A 25,082-nucleotide genomic window follows, 5' to 3' on the forward strand; every position below is an offset into this window, starting at 1 on the left:
AAATGTATCATCTTAAACTTTACTCTCCCTTTTTATCTCCCCCAGGTGCAAATGTTTCTATGCTCCCCGATCATCTCCATCCCTGAGGTTTTCGCAGATTAGAAGGCGAAAAAAATGCACTTGCGATGACATGTTTTCCGAGCTCATGAAGTCCTCCCGCACTGACAGGGCACAGCTTAATGCATGGAGGCATTCAGTGGCAGAGGCCAGGAAAGAATTAAGTGAGCGCGAAGAGCAGAGGCAGGAGGCGATGCTGAGGCTAATGGGAGAGCAAACGGACATGATGAAGCGTCTGTTGGAGCTGCAGGAAAGCCAACAATAGCACAGACCTCCACTGCATCCATTCTATAACCGCCTGCCCTCCTCCCCAAGTTCCATATCCTCCTCACCCAGACGCCCAAGAACATAGGGAGGGAGGGGGGGCACCCAGCCACTTGGAGGGAGGGGATAACTCAGTAGTTTGAGCGTTAGCCTACTAAACCCAGGGTTGTGAGTTCAATCCTTGAGGGGGCCATTGAGGGATCTGAGGCAAAAATTGGAGATTGGTCCTGCTTTGAGCAGGGGGTTGGACTAGATGACCTGCTGAGGTCCCTTCCAACCCTGATATTCTATGATTCCACTCCAGACGAAGGCCCAAACAACAGAAGGCTGCCATTCAAACAGTTTTGATTTGTAGTGTGGCTACAAATTCATGGTAAATAGGCCTAATGGCCTGTGATGGGATGTTAGATGGGGTGGGATCTGAGTTACCCAGGAAAGAATTTTCTGTAGTATCTGGCTGGTGAATCTTGCCCATATGCTCAGGGTTTAGCTGATCACCATATTTGGGGACGGGAAGGAATTTTCCTCCAGGGCAGATTGGAAGAGGCCCTGGAAGTTTTTCGCCTTCCTCTGTAGCATGGGGCACGGGTCATTTGCTGGAGGATTCTCTGTTCCTTGAAGTCTTTAAACTACGGTTTGAGGACTTCAACAGCTCAGACATAGGTGAGAGGTTTTTCACAGAAGTGGGTGGGTGAAATTCTGTGGCCTGCGTTGTTCAGGAGGTCAGACTAGATGATCATAATGGTCCCTTCTGACCTTAGTATCTATGAATCTACAATAAGCAATGTGGCCTTGTCCTTCCCCTCCTCCCGCACCCCACCTGGGCTACCTTGTCAGTTATCTCACTTTTTTTTTAATTAATAAAGAATGCATGGTTTCAAAACAATAGTTACTTTATTTCCTTTGCCAGCTGTGATCAAAGGGGGGAGGGTGGTTGGCTTACAGGGAATTAAAATCAACAAAGGGGGTGGGTTTGCAGCAAGAAGAAACACATAAAACTGTCACACCATAGCCTCGTCAGTCATGAAACTCGTTTTCAAAGCCTCTCTGATGCGCAGCGCACCTCACTGTGCACTTCTAATCGCCCTGGTGTCTGGCTGCTCAAAACTGGCCACCATGCGATTTGCCTCAATCTCCCATCCCGCCATAAATGTCTCCCCCTTACTCTCACAGATATTATGGAGCACACAGCAAGCAGCAATAACAATGGGAATGTTGGTTGTGCTGAGGCCTAACCTAGTCAGCAAACAGCGCTAGCAAGCTTTTAAACGTCCAAAGGCACATTCTACCAACATTCTGCACTTGCTCAGCCTACAGTTGAACTGTTACTACTGTCCAGGCTGCCTGTGTACGGCTTCATGAGCCTTGGCAGCAAGGGGTAGGCTGGGTCCCCAAGGATAACTATTGACATTTCAACATCCCCAACGGTAATTTTCTGGTCTGGGAAGTAAGTCCCTTCTTGCAACTGCTCGAACAGCCTGGAGTTCCTAAAGATGCGAGCGTCATGCACCTTTCCCAGCCATCCCACGTTGATGTCAGTAAAACGTGCCTTGTGATCCACCAGTGCTTGCAGCACCATTGAGAAGTACCCCTTGCAGTTTACGTACTGATTGGCAAGGTGGCCTGGTGCCAAGATAAGGATAGGCGTCTGTCATAAATATAAAGGGAAGGGTAAACCCCTTTAAAATCCCTCCTGGCCAGAGGAAAAATCCTCTCACCTGTAAAGGGTTAAGAAGCTAAAGGTAACCTCACTGGCACCTGACCAAAATGACCAATGAGGAGACAAGATACTTTCAAAAGCTGAGAGGAGGGAGAAAAACAAAGGGTCTGCGTCTGTCGGTACGCTGCTTTTGCCGGGGATAGAACAGGAATGGAGTCTTAGAACTTTTCGTAAGTAAACTAGCTAGGTATGTGTTAGATTATGATTTCTTTAAATGGCTGAGAAAAGAACTGTACTGAATAGAATGACTATTCCTGTCTGTCTTTTTTGTAACTTAAGGTTTTGCCCAGAGGGATTCTCTATGTTTTGAATCTAATTACCCTGAAAGGTATCTACCATCCTGATTTTACAGAGGGGATTTCTTTACTTCTATTAAAAGTCTTCTTGTAAGAAAACTGAATGCTTTTTTCATTGTTCTCAGATCCAAGGGTTTGGGTCTGTGGTCACCTATGCAAATTGGTGAGGATTTTTACCAAACCTTTCCCAGGAAGTGGGGTGCAAGGGTTGGGAGGATTTTGGGGGGAAAGACGTGTCCAAACTACGTTTCCCAGTAAACCCAGTTAGAGTTTGGTGGTGGCAGTAGAGATCCAGGGACAAAGGATAAAATTAATTTGTACCTTGGGGAAGTTTTAACCTAAGCTGGTGAAAGTAAGCTTAGGAGGTTTTCATGCAGGTCCCCACATCTGTACCCTAGAGTTCAGAGTGGGGGAGGAACCTTGACAGCGTCTATCTCCCCACCACAGTTAGGGAACCCCATTGCAGCAAATCAATCCAGTATGACCTGCACATTTCCCAGAGTCACTACCCTCGATAGCAGAACGTCAGTGACTGCACTGGCTACTTGGATCACAGCAGTCCCCACAATAGACTTGGCCACTCCAAATTGATTCCCAGCTGACTGGTAGCAGTCAGGCATTGCAAGCTTCCACAGGGCTATCGCCACTTGCTTCTCAACTGTCAGGGCAGCTTCAGGGTATTCCTGCGCTTCAGGGCTGGGAAAAGCAACTCACAAAGTTCAAGAAAAGTGGCCTTACGCATGCGAAAGTTTCACAGCCACTGGGAATCATGCCATACCTGCAACACTATGCGGTCCCACTAGTCTGTGCTTGTTTGCCGGGCCTAGAATCGGCGTTCCACTGTATCAACCAGCCCCACTGCTGCCATGATGTCCCAACTGCCACAGCCCATGCTTTCAGGAATGTCTGTGTCCATGTCCTCATCACAATCGCCCTCGAGCTGGCGTCTCTTAGCCTGGTTCTGCAAATACTCCAGGATAATGCGAGTGGTGTTTACAATGCTCACAACAGCAACGGTGAGTTGAGTGGGCTTCATGCTTGCAGTGGTATGGCGTCTCCACGGGTAACCCAGGAAAAAAGGTCCAAAACAATTGTCTACCGTTGCTTTCATGGTGGGAGGGAGGGATAGAGGGGCACTGACGACACGTACCCAAAACCACCCTCGCCAATGTTTTTGCCCCATCAGGCATTGGGAGCTTAACCCAGAATTCCAATGGGCAATGGAGACTGTGGGAACTGTGGGATAGCTACCCACAGTGCACTGCTCCGTAAGTCGATGATAGCCACAGTACTGAGGACACACTCCGCCGACTTAATGTGCTTAGTGGGGACATACAAAATCGACTGTATAAAATCGATTTCTAAAAATCAACTTCTACAAAATCGACCTAAATTCGTAGTGTAGACATACCCTTAAAAATGTAGGACTGCAAGGAACCTCAATAGGTCATCTAGTTCAGTCCTCTACACTGAGGCATGTCTAAGTATTATCTAGACCAGTGGTTCCCAAACGCGTTCTGCTGCTTGTGCAGAGAAAGCCCCTGATGGGACGGGACGGTTTATTTGCTTGCCGCGTCCGCAAGTTCGGCCGATCGCAGCTCCCAGTGGCCACGGTTGGCTGCTCCAGGCCAATGGGAGCTGCTGGAAGCGGCAGCCAGTATGACCCTCGGCCCGCGCCACTTCCAGCAGCTCCCATTGGCCTGGAGCAGTGAACTGCGGCCACTGGGAGCCGCGATCGGCCGAACCTGCGGACACGGCAGGTAAACAAACTGGCCCAGCCCACCAGGAGATTTCCATGCACAAGCAGTGGAATATGTTTGGGAACCACTGATCTAGACCTTCCCTGACAGGTGTTCATCTACCTTGTTGTTAAAAACCTCCAATCACAGAGATTCCACAACATTGCTAGGTAATTTGTTCCTTACAGTTAGAAGTTTTTCCTAATGTCTAACCTAAATCTTCCTTGCAGCAAGTCAAGCCCATTACTTCTTGTCCTGTCCTCAGTGATTAAGGAGAATAATTTATCGACCTCCTCCTTATAACAACCTTTTATGTGCTTGAAGACTTAGCATGTAATGTCCCCCTTCACTCTTCTCTTCATCTGTGCGCTAAATGTGCTTGCTGTGAGGTAGTATATTTTTAATATAAATTCTTCAGCACTGAAATACTCCCATCTAAAAGATTACGTAAGTCCACTTGTTTCAATCTTTCCTCATAGGTCATGTTTTCTAGACCTTTAATAATTTTTGTTCCTCTCCTCTGGATTTTCTCCAATTTGTCCACATCTTTCCCAAAGTGTGGTGCCCAGAACTGTACACTATACTACAGCTGAAGCCTTATTAGTGCTGAGTAGAGTGGAAGAATTACTTTTCATGGCTTGCTTACAACACTCTTGCTAATACAGTAGAACCTCAGAGTTATAAACACCATAGTTACAAACTGACCAGTCAACCACACACCTCATTTGGAACTGGAAGTATGCAATCAGGCAACAGCAGAGCCCCCCCCAAAAAAGCAAATACAGTACAGTACTGTGTTAAATGTAAACTACTAAAAAAATAAAGGGAAAGCAGCATATTTCTTCTGCATAGTAATGTTTCAAAGCTGTATTAAGTCAATGTTCAGTTGTAAACTTTTGAAAGAACAACCATAAAGTTTTGTTCGGAGTTACAAACTTTTCAGAGTTACGAACAACCTCCAATCCCAAGGTGTTCCTAACTCTGAGGTTCTATCGTACATCCCAGAATGATGTTCACTTTTTTTACAATAGTATTATATTGTTGATTCATATTTAGTTTCTTATCCACTATAAACCCCGGATCCTTTTCTGCAGCACTCCCATTTTGTATTTGTGCAACCAATTGTTCCTTCCCAAATGTAGTATTTTGCATTTGTCCTTACTGAATTTCACCCTATTTATTTCAGTACATTTCTCCAGTTTGTCCAGATCATTTGAATTCTAATCCTGTCTTCCAAAAGGCTTGCAACCCCTCCCAGCCTGGTACTGTCTACATTTATAAATGTACTCTCTGTGCCATTATTCAAATCATTTATAAAGATAATGAACAGAATCAGACCCAGGACAAATCCCTGCAGGACCCCACTTGATATGCCATTTCAGCCCGATTGTGAACCACTGATAACTACTCTCTGAGTAGCATTCCAACTAGTTATGCACCCACTTTATAGTAAGTTCATCTAGGCTATATGTCTCTAGTTTGTTTATGAGAAGGTCATTTGAGACATCAAAAGCCTTATTAAAGTCAAGATATAGTGTTGATGGTGTCCATTCAAAAATGTAGTCTTCTAGCTAGAATCCCTGACCTTTGTTTAACAGCAGCCATTTACTATTTTTGTAATGGGACTTACCTAAATATAGACAAGGGAGATGATTTTGCATTGCAATTTCTTGAGCGCGTAAATGTTTCTTCACCGTGACTGGATAGTAGGTACCACCTTTGACAGTTGCATCATTAGCAACAATCAAGCACTCCACTCTGAAAAGTAGAAACTTTATGAGAACCAAACATATTTCCCAACTGACCTACTTTACCACTATAACCATGATAACTGCAACAATTTCCATCAGCATTAAATGTTTATTGCTTTAAAACTGTTCCACTGTTCGATATCTCTCTTCAAGGCTGCATGTGATTTCATGTCATATTTGCTTCCAGTTCTTATAAAAAAATACTATTAATGAAGAAGCATCTGAAATCTCTAGTTTTAAAGAAAGCTGCACGCATTTTACTGAGCACAGCTGTTGTTAAACATTTTCTTATACTCTCAAAATCTGCTGCAAAGTGCATGTCCTTCTCGAAAAATCCCTATTTCTGTGTTCTGTATTGGCAGCATTCATATTCTGAGAAGGGGACCCATAGTATGACAGTCCAGTGTCAAAATATAAAGCAGTCCCCAAACCTTCTCTACAGTTGCATCAACTAAAGGAACAACTTTATAGCTTCAATTGTTGTTCATGTGGCAAAGCAATTGTTCTGTTGATTAGCAGTATGTAAGCTGAAAAAAAAAAGTTTACAATGCAGGGCTCCCACACTGTCAACGTCAACAGCGATATTACTTTTCAACATAAGGCCACCCACAAGACGTTAACGAAAAGAGAAAGTGTTTATTTTAACATAACACACATGCTGGATTTAAAACCAACTGTAGCTAAATACACTTCGGAAATTCTCAGTCTAATACACTTTTGGAAGAAAAAAATACATCGTTTTCTTAACTGTACTTTGGCGCCTGGTTGAAAATAAAATACTTGCTGTCATCATTCCTGATGAAACTGGAAATAGTAATCAACAGTTATGACTAGATAGATATACCTGTATTATATTTGATGGCAGAAATGAGGCTCTTGATGTGTTAGCTTCAACATGGGAGTTTAGAACCAAGGAACTATGAATTTGTAATGTATTTTGTTAACTATTTCTTTTCAGTTCCAGATAAACTAACTTGGCTTCTTGGGTTATTGAGAGAATAAGAGACAGGTTCTCGGCTCAGAGTAGCTGAGGTGCGATAGTGGAGTGGAAAAGGTGTTTCTAAGATACATTTCAATCACCCAGTTCTGGGCTGTTCAAGGATGCTCTAAACTACGCTATCTGCAGTCATCCCACAGGGACCACTTCACCAGTCTAGAATCAGTGGACCACCATGTGATCTGCCCTTCCCCTCAGAACCTTAGCTGAGGCTGATAATCTGGCACTAAGACTCGTGTAGATATTTAAGCTGATTTTTAAAAAATTTGTTACTGACTTAACTCTGAGCCATTCTGTCTTTGCAGCACCATACCTTCATGCTAGAAGAGCCTGTGAGTGGCTCTACCTAGAATCTACCATGGATTCATACCAATGAATCCATGAATTACCCAGACAGACTGTGAAAGCAAAGTAGCAACAGTTAATTGCTCACTGATCAGCCAACTTATGTTAAAACAGAGTAGGTGAAATCCACAAACACCAGAAATCTTCCAGAGTGACCCAGGTACTTGAAACTAAAAAAAAAAAACCCTCCCCATTATTAGAAACAAACCCAAAGAGCAGTTCCACCAGTGGCATCCCCTTAAAGCCACAAGCCATTTGAATGCCCTTACTAAAACAGATTTTATTTTGAAGAAAGGTAAATGGCTGTTCGGAATATTTTTTTTAAGAAAGAAATATGAGAGGAGCTTGGCCATTAAGCCATACATCGTGGGTGGTACAAGAAGGCACTGGATAAAATCATTACCCTCCTGGGGTTCCTTCAGCTTCCTGGCTCATCATCCCTAAAGTAATATCCCATTACACTAGTTTTAACAAGTGCATCAATCTCCCTTAGAGAGACTTTAAATGAGCACACCCCATTCTTAATCCAGGACACCTTTCCACATGTTTAAAATTGCCTTTCTACCTCACCATGTCCTTGCACAATTAACCACATATTTCTCATCAGAAAGATAACACTGCAGCCTTCAAATGAGTTAATAGGGACGTTGCTACATGTATTGTCTAAGGTCTGATCTACACTAGAAAATTAGATCAGTTTAATGACATCAGTCAGGGGTGTGAAAAATCCACAACTAACCTAAATCCACCCACCCCCCACCCCTGTGTAGACAGCACTAAATTGACAGAAGAATTCTTCTGTCAACCTAGCTACTACCTCTCAGGGAGGTGAATTACCTACACTGATGAAAGAACCTCTCCCATTGGCATAGACAGCACAGCTGCAGAATTTTAGGTGTAAACAAGTCCTACGAATAAGAATAATAAGAACCCAGCTGAATCCTTTCCCTGAAGTCAAAACTAAATCGGCAGAATAGCCATTTTAGTAATCTTCTGGGTCATAGAAGTCAAGTACGAGAAAGCCTTCAACTTAATATTTGAAACAAAGTGCTAGATGGCTCCCAGAGCTGGAACTAGGAACCACACAAAAACATCCTCTTGCTTGTATAATAGACATAATATGTAGATCACTGGCAATTTCTTACCCCGACACTCTTCCAATGCCTGTGATAATGCCTCCTGCCGGTACCTCTTCATTACCATACAACTGGTAACCTGCAAACTGGGAGAACTCCAAGAATGGAGACCTAAAAAAATGACAAACATTTTGACAGGATTATTAACCGGAAGCAGCCTGACAAACATTATTTTCTTTTGTAAAGTTCATGGCTTTAAAATGTGTTCTTGCAATACATCTTCCAAACAATAGATATGTCAAGATTACGAACCAACACTACTTGCCAGCAGGGTGGATAAAAATCAATGATTTAAAAAAATTAATTCAAAATTGGATTTTTTTATTTAAATTGGATTTTTTTGAGGAAAAAACCTATCTAAAGATAGTTTTAATTAAGATACAATATAGCTCAAAGATATTTCATAGAATAGGGATTATAAATTAAGATACAATATAGCTCAAAGATATTTCATCATAGAATAGGGATTATAAATTCTAATTCTATAGTATGAGACAATATAGTCATATAATGTTTAAGAAAAGTTTTGTAAATGAGTTCCAATAGTTCATGGAATAGGGACCCCAATCTTATGGGGTTCCAGAGGCTTCTGTATAGATTATTTAGGTTAATCTTTCTATCTGCCCAATGGGACTCAGTGCTCTATCTAGAAGATACCATCAGAAATGCTTAGTTTTGCAGTTCTCAAACTGTGGATTTGTGTCTTCAAAGATAGCATGCATGTTAACAGCAAAAATGGTTTTAAATAAATAAATAAATAATATACAGAGGTGAGAAATAACAGACCTCAACCCTATTGTCCCTCTGCAATTTTGTGTACACCTCTCTCTGAAAGTGCAAAGTTTCAAAAAGTTCAAAGAATAGAAGATTGTTGGGGGCGGAATAGATCTGGACAAGGAGAAGTCGTCTGGAGACAAATGTGAGAAGGGAGGGACAGGCAGCAAAAACGAAAGTGAAACTGTTTGAGCAGCATATTCCAGAAGTCTGGAGGCCTTTCTGAGTGTAGCCTTCATTGATTTGGCATCTACCATACCATTCTTTCACTAGAAGGGAAAACCTATAATGGCAGCAGGCCATAAAAGAGACCCAGTTTGAGAATATTTTAATGAAGTTCCCCTACTTGTGGGTAAGACAGGCATGCGTGCAAAATGCAAACAGTGCAACAGAGAAATTCAAGGCCTGGTTGCCCGAAAGAAACAACATCATGAGTAGTGTTCCTTCTGAGGAGGTAGCTGCATTGAAGATGATGAAAGGAACATGTCTGAACATGCAGGATCTTCAGGTTGGTAAACCTTTTTAATTTCAGACTTTTTTCCTAAGGACTGCCTGTCTTCCTTCTGGACTATTCTTGAATTCTCATGTTTGAGCAAAGAATATAGTTGTTATTTTATGGTACCATCATTTTAGATGCAGTTGCGATAAAAAATAAATAGCTGAAATAGGCAGATCTTCCTTTTACAATTTCACCTTTAAAGTAGTACTGAGTGTCAGTGAATGCAATGAGTAATACTAAATGAGCAGTATGCTAATAATAATTAAATAACTGCATTGACTTATTTTGTTAAGGAGAATCCATCCTCAACATGCAGGATTCTGAAGACTATCCACCTTCTAGATCACCATAATTTTCTATGTTTCAGAGTTATCTGCCAACGATAATGTTTCAGTCACATCACGTATGTCATATAGCCACAGTATATCACCTATAGCAAAAAGAAAAAAAAATTTCCATCATCCAGAAATAACCATAGACAAATTTGTGAAAAGAACCAGCAGATTACAAAAAGAGGTAATGGAAGAAAAAATTGCCCAGTTTTATGCAACAAACTCTCCTTTCCGTATGATTGAGAACCCACACTTCGTTAACATGGTTCAGTCATTAAGATCAGGATACAGTCCACCCAACGGAGCAGATGTCGCAGGCAAATTGCTGGATAAAGCATATGGAAGAGAAATTGAGCAGTGTGCAAAAGGTCTAGAGGGTGAAATTGTTAACCTGAGTCTTGATGGGTGGAGCAATGTCCACAATGATCCGGTTGTATGTGCTTGTGTGACAACAGAAGAAGGAAATGTCTTCCTTCCAGAAACAATTGATACATCAGGAAATGCACACATAGCAGAATACTTTCAAGAAGTAGCAGTGAAAGCTACAACAAACTGTGAAAAAAAATTCAAATATCTAGTATGCAGCTTGGTCATAGACAATGCTGCAAATGTATCCAAGATGAGAAGAAATTTAGAAGAGATTTCCAAGCTAACAACATACGGTTGCAGTGCTCATTTGACGCACCTCCTAGTTAAAGACTTCAGTGTTCCAGAAATAAAGGCTAATGTTGTTGAAATTGCAAAATACTTCCGTAACAACCACTTTGCAGCAGCTGCTCTGAAAAAAGTGGGAGGAACCAAGTTAACTCTCCCACAAGACGTGCGATGGAACTCAGTAGTGGACTGTTTCGAACACTATATCAAGAACTAGCCTAATCTGATGACAGTTTGTGAACAAAATCGTGAAAAAATAGTTGGCACTGTCACAGCCAAAGTTGTCAACATTGGGCTTAAGAGACATGTTGAACACATGCTGAGTACCCTGAAGCCTATTTCTGTAGCCTTGAACAAAATGTAGGGAAATAGCTGTTTTATTGCTGATGCTGTTGAAATTTGAAAGGAACTGAGTGAGAAAGAGAAATATGCAATGACAGAGTTAAATTACAAGTATTAAAAAAACTAATGGGACAAGCACTCTCTCCAGCTCATTTTCTTGCAAATATTCTCAATACTCGGTACCAGGGTCAAACCTTAACTGCTGAAGAAGAGGAGTTGGCTGTGACATGGACATCTAGCAATCAGCCCTCCATAATGCCAACTATAATAAACTTCAGAATTAAGGGCGAACCATTCAAGAAATATATGTTTGCTGATGATGTTTTAAAGAAAGTCATAAACAGTGAACTGGTGGAAGTCACTTAAGCACTTGGATTCAGAGACTGTTGAAGTGATAATCTTCTGCTGGTGTAGAAAGAATATTTTCTTTCTTTAGACTAATTCATTCCAAATTGAGAAATCGTTTGGGACCTGAAAAAGCAGGAAAGCTTGTTTTTCTTTTCTAGATTACGAACAAACAGGAAAATGAAGGTGAAGATGACTGAGTCAGCTGCAGAAGCCAATATTTTAAGTTTCTCATGTTGACCAGGCTGACATAGTCTATTTAATTTTTGTTGGGTTTTTTTAAATATTTCATTTAACTATTTTAGTTAAAAACAATTTTAACAAAAATAAACCTGATTTTAAAAAACCTGAATGTTTAATTAACTTCAAAAATTCATGTTTGTTTTGTTAAAATATTATACGTTTGCTGTTGAAGAAAAAAATCCAGAATACATAATGTTGTTGTTTTAGTTAAATAAAACAATTTAAATGTCTGTCTGGTGATGTTCTCCTCCTAATACAGCATGCCAAGAAAATCCTCCAAATATTAATGATTAACCTGTTGAATTGGAGATAGTTCACCTCCCAATGACTTCATAAATATCTGCTTCAATTACCTTTGGTAACTGAAATAACCAAACAATCATTCATTTTCTGATATAGCTGTAAAACTAATCTGGAAAGTTTTCAAAATAAATCACTTTAAAAATTTATGGTGTGTACCTTCTAAAAATGAAACCTGAGTTGTGAAGAATATATATGGAGGTTATAACAACCAACAAGAATGCACTTTTATGTAGAAATCCATGATTAAATCTAGTCTTCCTGACTAGTGATTTAAATCAAATCCACCCTGCTTGCCAGTAGTTTAGGAACTTCAATAAAAGAGACAGTTCTGTTAGTTTACACAACACAAAAGAGTATATGATGCTTTATAGCCAAAAATAAATTACCCACCCTGGATCTATGAGTCTGTCAATTCTCTCTCTGGGTAACAGCTTTCCTCTTGATGTATGAAGCTTCCGTGCCTTTTCTCCACCCCCTGTGATACGAGGTCATTCATTAGATCTACTGTACACATATATGAATAAATCACTATTAACACTTAACATAGAATGAAAACAGATCTGAATTCTCAATTACAAAAATACAGACCTTAAGGAGACAATATATTTAATAGAGCTGACATTTTAGATGACTGATTTAAGATGATGATGCAGATAATTCTGTCTGTCATTTGTTCTAAGTTACTTTTTCTACATTCTTTACTAACAAAGTTTGAAAACAAATAAACTCTCAGCTAATACAGCTCATCTGCTGCTGTCATCTGGAGTTGTCATTTTGACAATGAACTAACAGAGCACTCAAAAACTTACTTTTCAGGGATCATAGGAAGGAGACATGGGTTGTGTTAATTTCCCTACAGCACATTCTAAATTGCTTTGCTAAGCTCAGTTTTAAATTGCTCAACTGATGGGAGATTTCTCGGGAGATTACTCTAGAGTGTAGAAGACCTCACAGTCGGGGTATACACCATTTCCTTTTGCTCCTCTTCATCCATTCCTTCATTATCTCACTTTGGACCACCCTAAATTATACCTCTCATTTCTTGGTGTTTAACACCATTCCAACACTTGTTGCCAGCTGACATCTCTCACCCTCTTAGTAGCAGTGGCATGTATCATTTTATATTTCCTCAGAAACTAATCCCATAGATGTCAGTGAGGGCTAATTCAGTGAGAGCCATTCCTATTGATAGGGTGAAAGAGAGACACTTACCCTTTAGATTTATGCCAGACAGCCACCTAATCATTTTTGTATGCTTTTATGCCTTTTCATTACACTATAGACTTCACAACTTCAGTGAATTCCACAGACTGAAGGGTAAACTAATGCTCAGGAGGAATTTAAGTGAGCAGGATAAAGTAGAGTGACTGCAATACTTTGCTTTTCTCCTATCCCCATCTGATGGAAAAACATAGGAAGAGTCACAGAAACAAACAGCCCTATCCTATTAGTCCTGAGCACCACTGGGAGTCACTGATCACCCTTCACATCCACTGAAATTAATGGGAGACAATGATATAGGAATCATAGGATATCAGGGTTGGAAGGGACCTCAGGAGGTCATCTTGTCCAACCCCCTGCTCAAAGCAGGACCAATCCCCAATATTTGCCCCAGATCCCTAAATGGCCCCCTCAAGGATTGAACTCACAACCCTGGGTTTAGCAGGCCAATGCTCAAACCACCTATTTAGCACTTCCCAGAAGAAAATCTGGAGCCCAATCCTGCAAGCAAGTAATAACGATAAAATTAAACATGCAACCTTAATTCTGTTCCCTTCCAAAGGTGTGGAAGAAACTGTATTGTAAAATTTGAGAAATAGCAACTTAACAAATAAACTCTCATAATGCAGACAAACAAAGGGTCAGAGTTGAAGTTGGAGATCCAGCCCTGTTAGTTGTGCAGTTGGAGGTCCACCACAGTTAGTTGTGCAGCCCTGATTTTAAATTTTATATTCTTCACTTAGTTGGAATTAGTCAATTTGGATTTTACTATCATTGAAGATTAATCCCTGTGTTTGTAGTTTTCCTAAAATACAAGGCATGGCTAAGTTCCTCAAAGGTCATCTCTGCAAACTGAGGGTATATCTACACTACAGCAGCACAGCTATGGCTGTAGTGCTGTACTATAGTTGCTTCTTACATTGACAGAAGGGTTTTTTCCATCTATGTAGTTAACCCTCGTCTCCGTGAGGCAGTAGTTAAATCAACAGAAAAATTCTTTCATGGACCTAGCTGCTTCTACACCAGGTTTTAGGTCAACATAACAATATCTCACAGGGCACAAAATTTTTCAAAGCCCTGAGCAACGTAGAGAGGACAATCTAATTTTTAGGTGTAAACCAGACCTGATACACTAATTGACAACTTGAAAAGAAGTGTATTTGCCCAGCTGACTGGTTATAAAGGCAAAAAGCATAGCAACAGACTGGAATGAAGAAGGGAAAACAGCTGAAGTGAAAAACGTATCAGTAAAAGTCTCTTATTAACAATCCTATTTGTTTAAACGAATACTGTCATTAAATTCATTAAAACAACATACTTAGCTGTTCCTAAGATGTTAGGAATTTAAAATTATTTCATTTTAATAATCAACTTTCTACTACTTATTCAGTTTGCTTACTTTTTGCCTTTCTCTCAGCTTAGACAATGAAAGATACAGATACAGATGCAAGATACAGTTTCTTTAAGTCAGCTTCACTTTCCTTTAGAGTCTGTTTCTAGTCACTTTCAGGTCCTTATGCACCAGCACACAGCTGTGCTATTTGAATGGCAAACATAGGGTACATTAATTTAAAAACTTCACTGCAATTTTTTTAAAATGTCATGGAAACATGTTATTGGTGTCAGATTTTTGTTAAGATTTATTATTATTATGGCAAAACCTTATTGAACCAAATTAGACCTGATGTTATCCCTTCAAAGTTTTCAACTAATGGAAGAAGAAAAGGAGTACTTGTGGCACCTTAGAGACTAACCAATTTATTTGAGCATAAGCTTTTGTGAGCTACAGCTCACTTCATCGGATGCATACTGTGCAAACTGCAGAAGACATTATATACACAGAGACCATGAAACAATACCTCCTCCCACCCCACTCTCCTGCTGGTAATAGCTTATCTAAAGTGATCACTCTCCTTACAATGTGTATGATAATCAAGTTGGGCCATTTCCAGCACAAATCCAGGTTTTCTCACCCTCCGCCCCCACCCCCACACAAACTCACTCTCCTGCTGGTAATAGCCCATCCAAAGTGACCACTCTCTTTACAATGTGTATGATAATCAAGGTGGGCCATTTCCAGCACAAATCCAGGTTTTCTCACCCCCCCACTGGATTTGTGCTGGAAATGGCCCACCTTGATTATCATGCACATTGTAGGGAGAGTGGTCACTTTGGATAAGCTATTACCAGCAGGAGAGTGAGTTTGTGTGTGTGTTTTTTGGAAAAAAAAGGGGGGGGGAGTGAGAAAACCTGGATTTGTGCTGGAAATGGCCCACCTTGATTATCATACAAGAGAAATCATGCAAGAGAGAAAGATGAAAACACAGGTCTCTGTCAAACTGGGGAAAAATTCCTTCCTGACGCCACATATGATGATCAGTTAGGCCCTGAGCATGTGAGAAAGAATCAGCCAGCTGAGAGAGAGAGAATGCCACCTCAGATCACTGGCACACCCTGTTCAGTATCCCATCTCCTACCATGGCCATCTCTGATGCTTCAGAAGAAGAGACCAAAAACTCTTGCAGAAAATTTTTTTCTTGGACAGGGCGGGAGGGGGAGGAGAGGGCATTCTTTCCTGACCTTTGCAGGTGGCTGGGTGAAGCCCTGAAGCACGAGCTTTAGGAACATAAATGAGCTCTGCCCCCTACTGACACGAGAAACCCTATCACACAACACACTCATAAATTTGTCCAGTTATTAAAAAATAAGATCAGTTAAGATAAACTCTGTAAAAAATAAATCCAGGGCTACTTTAAATAATGTTCTAAAATCACATACACAGAACTTACCTAATCTGATTTTTTCTGCTAGCTCTTGGAGTTCAGTTACTAATGCTTTCATTCGTTCATAGTTTTCCTAGATGGGGGGAAAAGGAGAGCGTTTAAACTTTAACCAACATTAATAGCACTATATTTTAATAGAGAATCATGTCACAGGAAAATGTGTTAGATACTGGTGATATCACATTGTTTGTTCCTCTTCAAAAAAGTTTATATTTTCTTCACACTCATAACAAAATTTTCACTTATCTTTTATCCAAGCATCTCAAAGTGCTTTCAAACAAGCCTCACAAGAGCTCTAGTGGAGTTAGATTCTCAGAAAACTTGTTTTATGTTTCAGTCCATCAGAAATCAGCTTATCCATAAAAGGAGGCTATGGCGGGGGAAGCGTGCTTGGGTTTTTTCCCTTAAATTTTAAGTTTTGTTTTTAACTAATCATAATAACATACATCAGAAGGACTCAGTTCAAATGCTAGTACTCCTACTTTGTGCCAAAAGTTCATTGGTTCAAGTCCCAGCCTGAGGAGAAGTTAAAACTCAGATTCTCTATACTTATTCCAGCTGACTACTTAGGTATAAGCTAGGGCTGCCAAGCAATTAAAAAAATTAATCATGATTAATCGCACTGTTAAACAATCTGTCATTTATTTAAATATTTTTGGATGTTTTTTACATTTTCAAATATATTGATTCCAACTGCAACATAGAATACAAAGTGCACAGTGCTCACTTTATATTTATTTTTGACTACAAGTATTTGCACTGTAAAAAACAAAAAAGAAATGGTATTTTTCCAATTCACCTAATACAAGTACTGTAGTGCAATCTTTTTGTCATGAAAGTTGAACTTATAAATCTAGAATTATGTACAAAAAAACTGCATTCAAAAATAAAACAATGTAAAATTTTAGAGCCTGCAAGTCCACTCAGTCCTACTTCTTGTTCAGCCAATCGCTCAGACAAATAAGTTTATTTACATTTGCAGGAGATAATACTGCCCACTTCATGTTTACAATGTCACCTGAAAGCGAGAACAGGTGTTCTCATGGCACTGTTGTAGCCGTGTCGCAAGATATTTATGTGCCAGATGCGCTAAAGATTCATATGTCCCTTCATGCTTCAACCACTATTCCAGGCAACATGCATCCATACTCGAAAATTATCCAAAGCAGTGCACACCAACGCATGTTCATTTTCATTATCTGAGTCAGATGCCACCAGCAGAAGGTTGATTTTCTTTCTGGTAGTTCGGGTTCTGTAGTTTCTGCATCGGAGTGTTGCTATTGTAAGACTTCTGAAAGCATACTCCACACCTTGTCCCTCTCAGATTTTGGAAAGCACTTCAGATTCGTAAACCTTGGGTCAAATGCTGTAGCTATCTTTAGAAATCTCACATTGGTACCTTCTTTGCGTTTTGTCAAATCTGCAGTGAAAGTGTTCTTAAAATAAACAACATGTGCTGGGTCATCATCCCAGACTGCTATAACATGAAATATATGGCAGAATGCAGGTAAAACAAAACAAGAGACATACAATTCTCCCCCAAGGAGTTCAGTCACAAATTTAATTAACGCATTATTTTTTAATGAGCGTCATCAGCATGGAAGCATGTCCTCTGAAATGGTGGCTGAAGCACGAAGGGGCATAAAACTGTGATTAATTTTTTTAATTGTGATTAATTTTTTTGACTTAACTGCGATTAATCGACAACCCTAGTATAGGCTAAAGACATCAAGATGCTTATCAAAGAAAGAATAGAAATATCCTGGTGTCCTCAGCAACATCCCTTCTTTTAATAAAACGGGCTCTAATGTTTTTGGATGTGAGTAATCCATTAATGAGCTCATAATTACTGCCCTGTTTGCCAGGGTCACTGCACAAAATTACTATTGCAGCATACCTCAGTAATTAAAGATACTATCCCACCATATTCCAATATGGCTTTTTAAAGACTCTAATAAGAGTTGCTCTTTTTAAATATAGATAGATTACATATACAGGGTATAGTAGACAAAGAAAGAAGACAACAGCTATTGTGCACTCATTCATATTGAGTTATCTTATTGTTACCCAGTTAGAAAATATAGAACACTCTGCTTTAATATCAATAGAACCACTCTGTTTAATTCTGAAAATGTAGAATTGTTAATCAAAGTTGTCCCCCAGATATCTAATGAGTCTCACAACAATAAGGCTTTCTCAGGTCAACACAATACCCTGACTCACTCCTTTAGTCACAGAAAGGGCACAATGGTGGTGGAGCGGAAGAGGAAAAGAAAGAGATGAAGTGCGCACATGCAGAAAACAAACAAACAAACACTAAGACAATTTTCATTTGAGTTATTTTAATTTCATACTAAGTCATAGTCTGTCGCAAAAGATCATCACATGCATTCTGAAATTATTACTGGAAGCTGAGAAATGCATTTTAAAATATCTTTACTGAAAAGTGAAAACATATGGTCTTAATAAAGGGCTTTAAAATTTTGCCAGTCACCTAGTAGTCAGAGCTGATATAAAAGATGTGTGGGTGGAGACCCATCAGCAAGATCTAAGGACACACTTTGATTTAAAAAATCCAGCTCTCAACCCCCCATACCAGCTCCTGAAAAAGGGTTCATATTCTTAGCAAGGTGCTTTCCTGGGACACTGCTTATATGTGCCATCTTTATTTATCACCCTTTGGCTAATAAGCAACTGATAAGACTGAAGCCTCTACCCTCAGCTGCTGGAAGAGAGATTCTCTCTTTCACATACTACCACTCTATAGCCTACTGGCTGCTTTGAGTACGGGGAATCTCCACAACCCTACACCCCTCCCTGCACTTTCCAGGCTCCTGGTGGGGGAGGGGGAGGAAGTGGTCTATTATGCTTCATTCCTCTTTCAGCCTTTTTCTTTATTTTTATTTTAATCCCCTCACCTTGCAAATAGCTCCAGTACCTACTTCTACTGTTCACCACTTTCCTAAATAGTAAGTACACATTGCAATTGATTATTGCTAGTTTTACTGGTGTCACAGGATTCCCAATAGCAAGCAAAAAACTGACCAGTCTTGTTAATTTCACTGCTCTGCCGCAGCAGTTGTGCAAAAGCTCTCAGCAGACTAAGGGAGACAAAACTGCATTCAGTTCACATCCAAAAGATTCTCTTTGTAGACTTATTGATTAGCTTTTTCTTTTATCAGAGAGTCTAAGGCCAGAAAGGACGACTGTGATCACCTAGTCTGACCTCCACTATAACACAGCACATAGAACAGGGGTGGCCAACCTGTGGCTCCGGAGCCACATGCGGCTCTTCAGAGGTTAATATGCGGCTTCTTGCATAAGCACTGACTCCAGGGCTGGAGCTACAGATGCTAACTTTCTAATGTGCCAGGTGGTGCTCACTGCTCAACCCCAGGCCCTGCCCCCACTCCATCCCTTCCCCCAAGGCCCCTGCCCCTTCCCCCGAGCCTGCCATGCCCTTACTTCTCTCCTCTCCCTCCCAGAGCCTCCTGTGCATGCGAAACAGCTGACTGCGGGAGGTGCTGATCCACATGGCTGCTGGTGGGCGGGAGGCACTGGGGGGGGTTGATGGGGAGCTGCTGACGTATTACTGTGGCTCTTTGGCAACATATATTGGTAAATTCTGGCTCGTTCTCAGGCTCAGGTTGGCCACCCCGACGTAGAACTTCACCAAAATAATTCCTAAAGCATATCTTTTAGAACAGGGGTTCTCAAACTTGATTGCATCGCAACCCCCGTCTGACAACAAAAATTACTTCACGACCCCAGGAGGGGGAACCGAAGCCTGAGCCCACCCAAGTCCCGCTGCCCTGAGCTGGGGGCCAAAGCCCGAGTCCCACTGCCGCAGGTGGGGGGGAGCCTGTAACTTGAGCCCCGCCGCCCAAGGCTGAAGCCCTCAGGTTTTGGCCTTCAGCAGTGGGCTTGGGGTTTGGCCACAGGTAGTGGGACTGGGGCTTTGGCCCCGGGTCCCAGCAAGTCTAGCGGCAGCCCTGGAGACCCCATTAAAACAGAGCAGCGACCCACTTTGGGGTCCTGACCGACAGTTTGAGAACCGCTATTTTAGAAAAACACCTAATCTTGATGTAAGTGACAGAGAATCCAGCACGATTCTTGGTAAATTGCTTCAAGGGTTATTTACTCTGACTGTTAAAAAATTTACACTTTATTTCCAGTCTGCATTTGTCTAGTTTCAACTTCCAGCCATGGATAGTGTTATAACTTTCTCTGCTAGACTGTTCCCCATGTAGGTACGTATAGACAATAATCAAGATGCCCTTTAACTTTTTTTCCTCTGTTAAACTATATACATTTATCTCCTTGAGTCTATTACTATAAAGCATGCCTCCTAATCCTTTAATAGTTTCTTGTGGATCTCCTCTGAACCCTCTCCAATTTATCAACCCTTCTTGAATTGTGGACACCACAACTGGACACCATATTTCAGTGGCAGTCACACCAAGGCCAAATACAGAGGTGAAATAATCTCTCTATTTCTACTTGGGATTCCTATTTATGCATCCAAGAATTGCATTGCCCCTTTTGGCTACAGCACACTGGGAGCTCATGTCCAACTGATTATCCACTATGACCCTCAAATCTTTTTCAAAGCCACTGCTTCTCATATGAGAGTCGTCCAGCTTGTAAGTACAGCCTACCTTTTTTGTTCCCAGATGTATACATTTAGTCATATTAAAACACATATTGTTTTCTTGCACCCAGTTTACCAAGCAATCTGGATCACTCTGAATCAGTGACCTGTCCTCTTTATTATTTATCACTCCCCCAATTTGTGCGTCATCTGCAATCTTTATTAGTGATGACTTTATGTTTTCTTCCAGCTCATCACTAAAAATGTTAAATAGCATAAAGCCAAGAACCAAACCCTGCAGGATCCCACTAGAAACACAGCAATTCAAGGAGGAGGATGATTCCCCATTTACAATTTTGAGCCCTATCAGTTAGCCAGCTTTTAATCCATGTTACAGGTGCTATGTGAATTTTATATCATTCTAATTTTTTAATCAAAATATCACAAAGTAACGAGTCAAATGCCCAAACTTGTAATCTCATTAAAAAAATAAAATTCAAGTTAGTTTGACAGGATCTATTTTTCATAAATAGACTGACATTGTGTTGACTGGCATTAATTATATTACCCTCCTTTAATTCTTTATTAACCAAGTCCCACAGCAGCCACTATTATCTCGTCTGGGATCAAGTCAGACAGACAGCCCTACAATTATCCAGTTCATCCCATTTACCTTTTTTTAGATATTGGCACATTAGCTTTCTTCCAGTATTCTGAAACTTCCCCAAATTTTTAAAATGTTATAAAATAACCATCACACATCTGTTTCATTTTTAAGCCTACGATAGTTACAACACTCCAAATCTCTGTAACTGTGATTAAGAAAAAATATTTTCTTTATTCTTTGTTTTCTTATGTGGGTCATTTGCCAGGATGCTTTCTCTCTTATTCAGTCAGTTGCCCCACATATCTCTCTTTCACACAGTATCAGGAAAGAAAACCCCCCTTTAAAAAAAAAGTGATTGAAAAACCACAAATATTGGCAGAGGGACTTGGAAACAGATACACTAGCTGAAACTAAACTCATTTTTTAAATTGACTAGATATTGAGTTGACCACATCCCTTTAAAAGCTGCATAAACTGACAATTTAGGCCATGAACTTGCAAAGGCTTAAGCATGTAAATAATTGTATGCATATGAATTATTGAATTCAGTGGGACTACTCTTATACATAAAGACACAGGCATGCTTAAGTCTTTGCAGGAGCAGATCATTTAGCGACCCCTCCCATGCCTCCCATTTGTCAGTGGTAGAAGGGTTTTTCAGGCCATGAATTAATATATCATAAAATGGAACTACTGAGTGAATTTGAGACTTGAATATCTCCATTTTTAATCCTAGTTCTCTAACTAGAACAGTAAATCATTCTAAAAAAGAAAAGGAGTACTTGTGGCACCTTAGAGACTAACCAATTTATTTGAGCATGAGCTTTCGTGAGCCACAGCTCACTTCATCAGATGTATGAAGTGAGCTGTGGCTCACGAAAGCTCATGCTCAAATAAATTGGTTAGTCTCTAAGGTGCCACAAGTACTCCTTTTCTTTTTGCGAATACAGACTAACACGGCTGTTCCTCTGAAACCTAAATCATTCTACTCTACAAAGCAGCAACAATAATACTTTTAGATCTTATCTTACGCTTTGAGCAAAATAATAAAAATTTAAAAAATAAAAGGTTGCTTTTAGCAGTATACATTATTACTTCTATCATATATTTCTGAACTTTTGTTATATAATGCTAAAAGGACATGCAAGATACCATGCATTCTTCTCTAGAAGAAAACGGTCTTTACTTTATGAGTACTATACACATCTGTTGTTAATATAACAACTTCTTGATACCACAATGCAAATCTGAGGTGGCAGAAATTACAAACTAATCCCGCAATTATTGCAAGGTTGAGACCTCTATTAGAAGCCATACTTGCAAAATGGCTACAGGATCTGGTCCTCTGGGTCTTTTTCCAGAATTTAAACTTTCCTTTTCTCTTTTTAAAATTGCCCCTCTGGTTTGTAAAATAGGTTGGCCTTCTAAATGTAAACTGTCTTGCTGAATTTACAGCCATAAAGACAAATATTAGCTAAGGGAAGTGTGACTTTCATCATTCACCTTACGCCTTCTTGTGTTTGCAGTGTTATCCCATGTAATACCTTTGTTTCAGACTGTAAGTGCCTTATAGCAGGGACCTTGGCTTTTCTGTGTTTGTAAAACATCACATACACTTACAGTGCTCTATAAGTAATTACTTCTACAAAAATGTAAACACTGTTTGCCACCTTACTGCATGAATGACGTACCAGATGTATCCAAGTAAATGTGCTTGTCCAGTATAGCTGGACGTACCTGGCCTGTCTTGACATCCCATAGGAAACTGCTGCCAAAATACATGAACATTTGAAAAAATAGTGAAAAGTTTGTTTAAAAAAAAAAATACTGAGTCAGGTCTCATTTTTACTTTGAATTCTGAGGGCACACGCAGATGGCTAATGCCAATTTAGTTGCCTAAAGTAAAAAGTAACTATTGAACACTTACAATATTTCTGACTCGTTTGGTTTATCATATATACACTTACTAAAGTGTCACTGTCAGCTGTTTTGTCCCCAAATTTACATTTTGCAAAACAAAACCTAAGATTAATGGAAATCTTTCTATAACATATTTTTGTTTGGTTGGCTGGTTCAGTTTTTTGTTTTGTTGTTTGGGGATTTTTTTTATCCCAATGGAAAGATTTTAAAATAAATGCATATTCCCCTGCAGGGTTTGCAACCCACATACTACAGCACTATGAATCAAAAAGTGCAAGTGATTGATTTTCAGTGTTCAAGCTGGGGGAAAATGCATGTACACAAATAGTTTAACTGGTAAAAAGTGAACTGAATCCTAACATGTACAGTTTTAAGTAATCTAAGTTTACTAGTACACAGTTTTGTTTGCAGTGTGATGAAGTTAACAATGCCCTTTTAAAATGATGCACAGATTAGCCAATTTGCATCAACCCAAACTTCCGATCCTTTCCAAAATAAGGATATTTTTACGTCTTTCCTCCTTGTTTACTGCAGATACTAACTGACTTAGTAAAAACATTGCTCACTCCCTCAATTCACATTTAATTTCCAAGCGAAGCATTGCTTCCAGCTTTGAATACATCAGTCAACGCCTTCTAAGGCACACTAGCTCTCCCTCTCTGTTTCATTAGCGAAGCGATCTATCAGAGGTATTACTGTAGGATCTCCTGAACAAAGCTCATTTACTCAAGCTATACCGAGGGATCGGAATCTGGCCATTTGTCCGAAGAGATCCCTTTGCAGAAGACAGGTTTCAGAGGAACAGCCGTGTTAGTCTGTATTCGCAAAAAGAAAAGGAGTACTTGTGGCACCTTAGAGACTAACCAATTTATTTGAGCATGAGCTTTCCTGAGCTACAGCTCACTTCATCAGATGCATACCGTGGAAACTGCAGCAGACTTTATATACACACAGAGAATATGAAACAATATGAAACAATTGCAGAAGAGTGGGAGCTATGGAAAAAAGGACGTTTCACGTGCGACCTTAGATTGGAAGCTGCTTGGAGCTGTGGCCACCTGCTCCTGAAAGCCTGAGGCGCTCCTGGCACCTCGCGGGCGCTACCCCCACCCCCCATTATATAAAGAATAACCGGAGATGTAGGTTTGCGGGGAGAGGGCAGGGAGACGTTCCTCCCCCCACGTTTCCCCTTTCTCGGCGTCTCCCTGAGGCGGCATAGGGCGAGGGCTGACACCATGTGTGCGGCCTCGCAGGGGGAGCGCTAGCCCGGGGCGCAGCCGAGTAGCAGGGGCCAGACAGTCTTCGCAGTTTTCGATGGGAGCAGGCGCGGGGCCCAGACAAGCCCCAGAGCCCGGCCTGGTGGCGAGGCTGCCCCGGCCCGGCCTACCTGGTAGAGCGGGGAGCCGGCGTCAGGCTGCGAGCCCACCGCGGCCACCCTGTCCCCGTGGTACGCGCGGGCCAAAGTCGCGGCCGGGCGGCAGAGCCGCAGCCCCAGCCGCCCCTTCAGGCCCGACAGCATCGCGGCGCGGAAGCTCCGGGCAAGGGGGCGGAAGCGGCAGCTTCCCCGGCCTGCAGCCGGCTGCCCCGCCACTCCCCCCGCAGCAGCCAATGGAAAGCGCGGGGCCGAGCTGCGGCCTCCGGAGGTTGCTGCTGCTGCTGTCTGAGCCGCCTGCGGCATCGCTCGGGGCAGGGCGGTCGCCCAGGGCCCGGCCGCGCCCCGCAGGCGTGTGGGAGACAGGGGCCCGGGGGCCGCCGGCCCCTCACACGCCTGCCGGGCCCGTCTGCCCAGAACTGCGCCCATGGAGCTGCAGCTCCGCAGCGCCCCGTGGCAGGGACTTCCCTACACCCCCCCATGGAGGTGTTTACCCCTCCCCCAGAAATTCCCCAGCACCCCACCCCCAGTTTTGTGAACTAGTTACAGGCAGTGTTGCCAGTTCAGTGATTGTTTGGAAATGTGAATTGAAATTGAAACATTAATACACACTTTAAAAGCATATACAGTGAATGATAAAATGCGTGTGTCTGAAAAAGTATAATAGATCTGAAAAGTATGAACAGAGACTAGCTTCCTTGTACAGCTGTCATTTTTATGACCATGTCAGTGCATTCATTTCAGTGATGTGGGCCAACCTAATAATTTCAAATTATCATTTGTAAGCAAAG

General features: G+C 41.1%; 1 protein-coding gene across 2 annotated transcripts in view; it reads right to left on the reverse strand.

Moving 5' to 3' along the window:
- The window catches only part of MCCC2 (methylcrotonyl-CoA carboxylase subunit 2), a 102,333-nt gene extending 77,598 nt beyond the window's left edge, over window positions 1–24,735 (reverse strand). For both annotated transcript variants that reach the window (XM_048849922.2, XM_048849921.2), the window contains exons 1-5: window positions 24,307–24,735; window positions 15,808–15,874; window positions 12,188–12,272; window positions 8,315–8,416; window positions 5,707–5,834 (exon numbers count right to left, since the gene is read on the reverse strand). In XM_048849922.2, the coding sequence (XP_048705879.2) occupies window positions 5,707–5,834; window positions 8,315–8,416; window positions 12,188–12,272; window positions 15,808–15,874; window positions 24,307–24,720 (796 nt within the window). In that variant the 5' untranslated portion in view covers window positions 24,721–24,735. The remainder of the gene's footprint in view (window positions 1–5,706; window positions 5,835–8,314; window positions 8,417–12,187; window positions 12,273–15,807; window positions 15,875–24,306) is intronic.
- Between the last annotated feature and the right edge of the window lie 347 nt (window positions 24,736–25,082).

This window comes from Caretta caretta, chromosome 5, assembly GCF_965140235.1.
Source record: "Caretta caretta isolate rCarCar2 chromosome 5, rCarCar1.hap1, whole genome shotgun sequence".
NCBI lineage: Eukaryota > Metazoa > Chordata > Testudines > Cheloniidae > Caretta > Caretta caretta.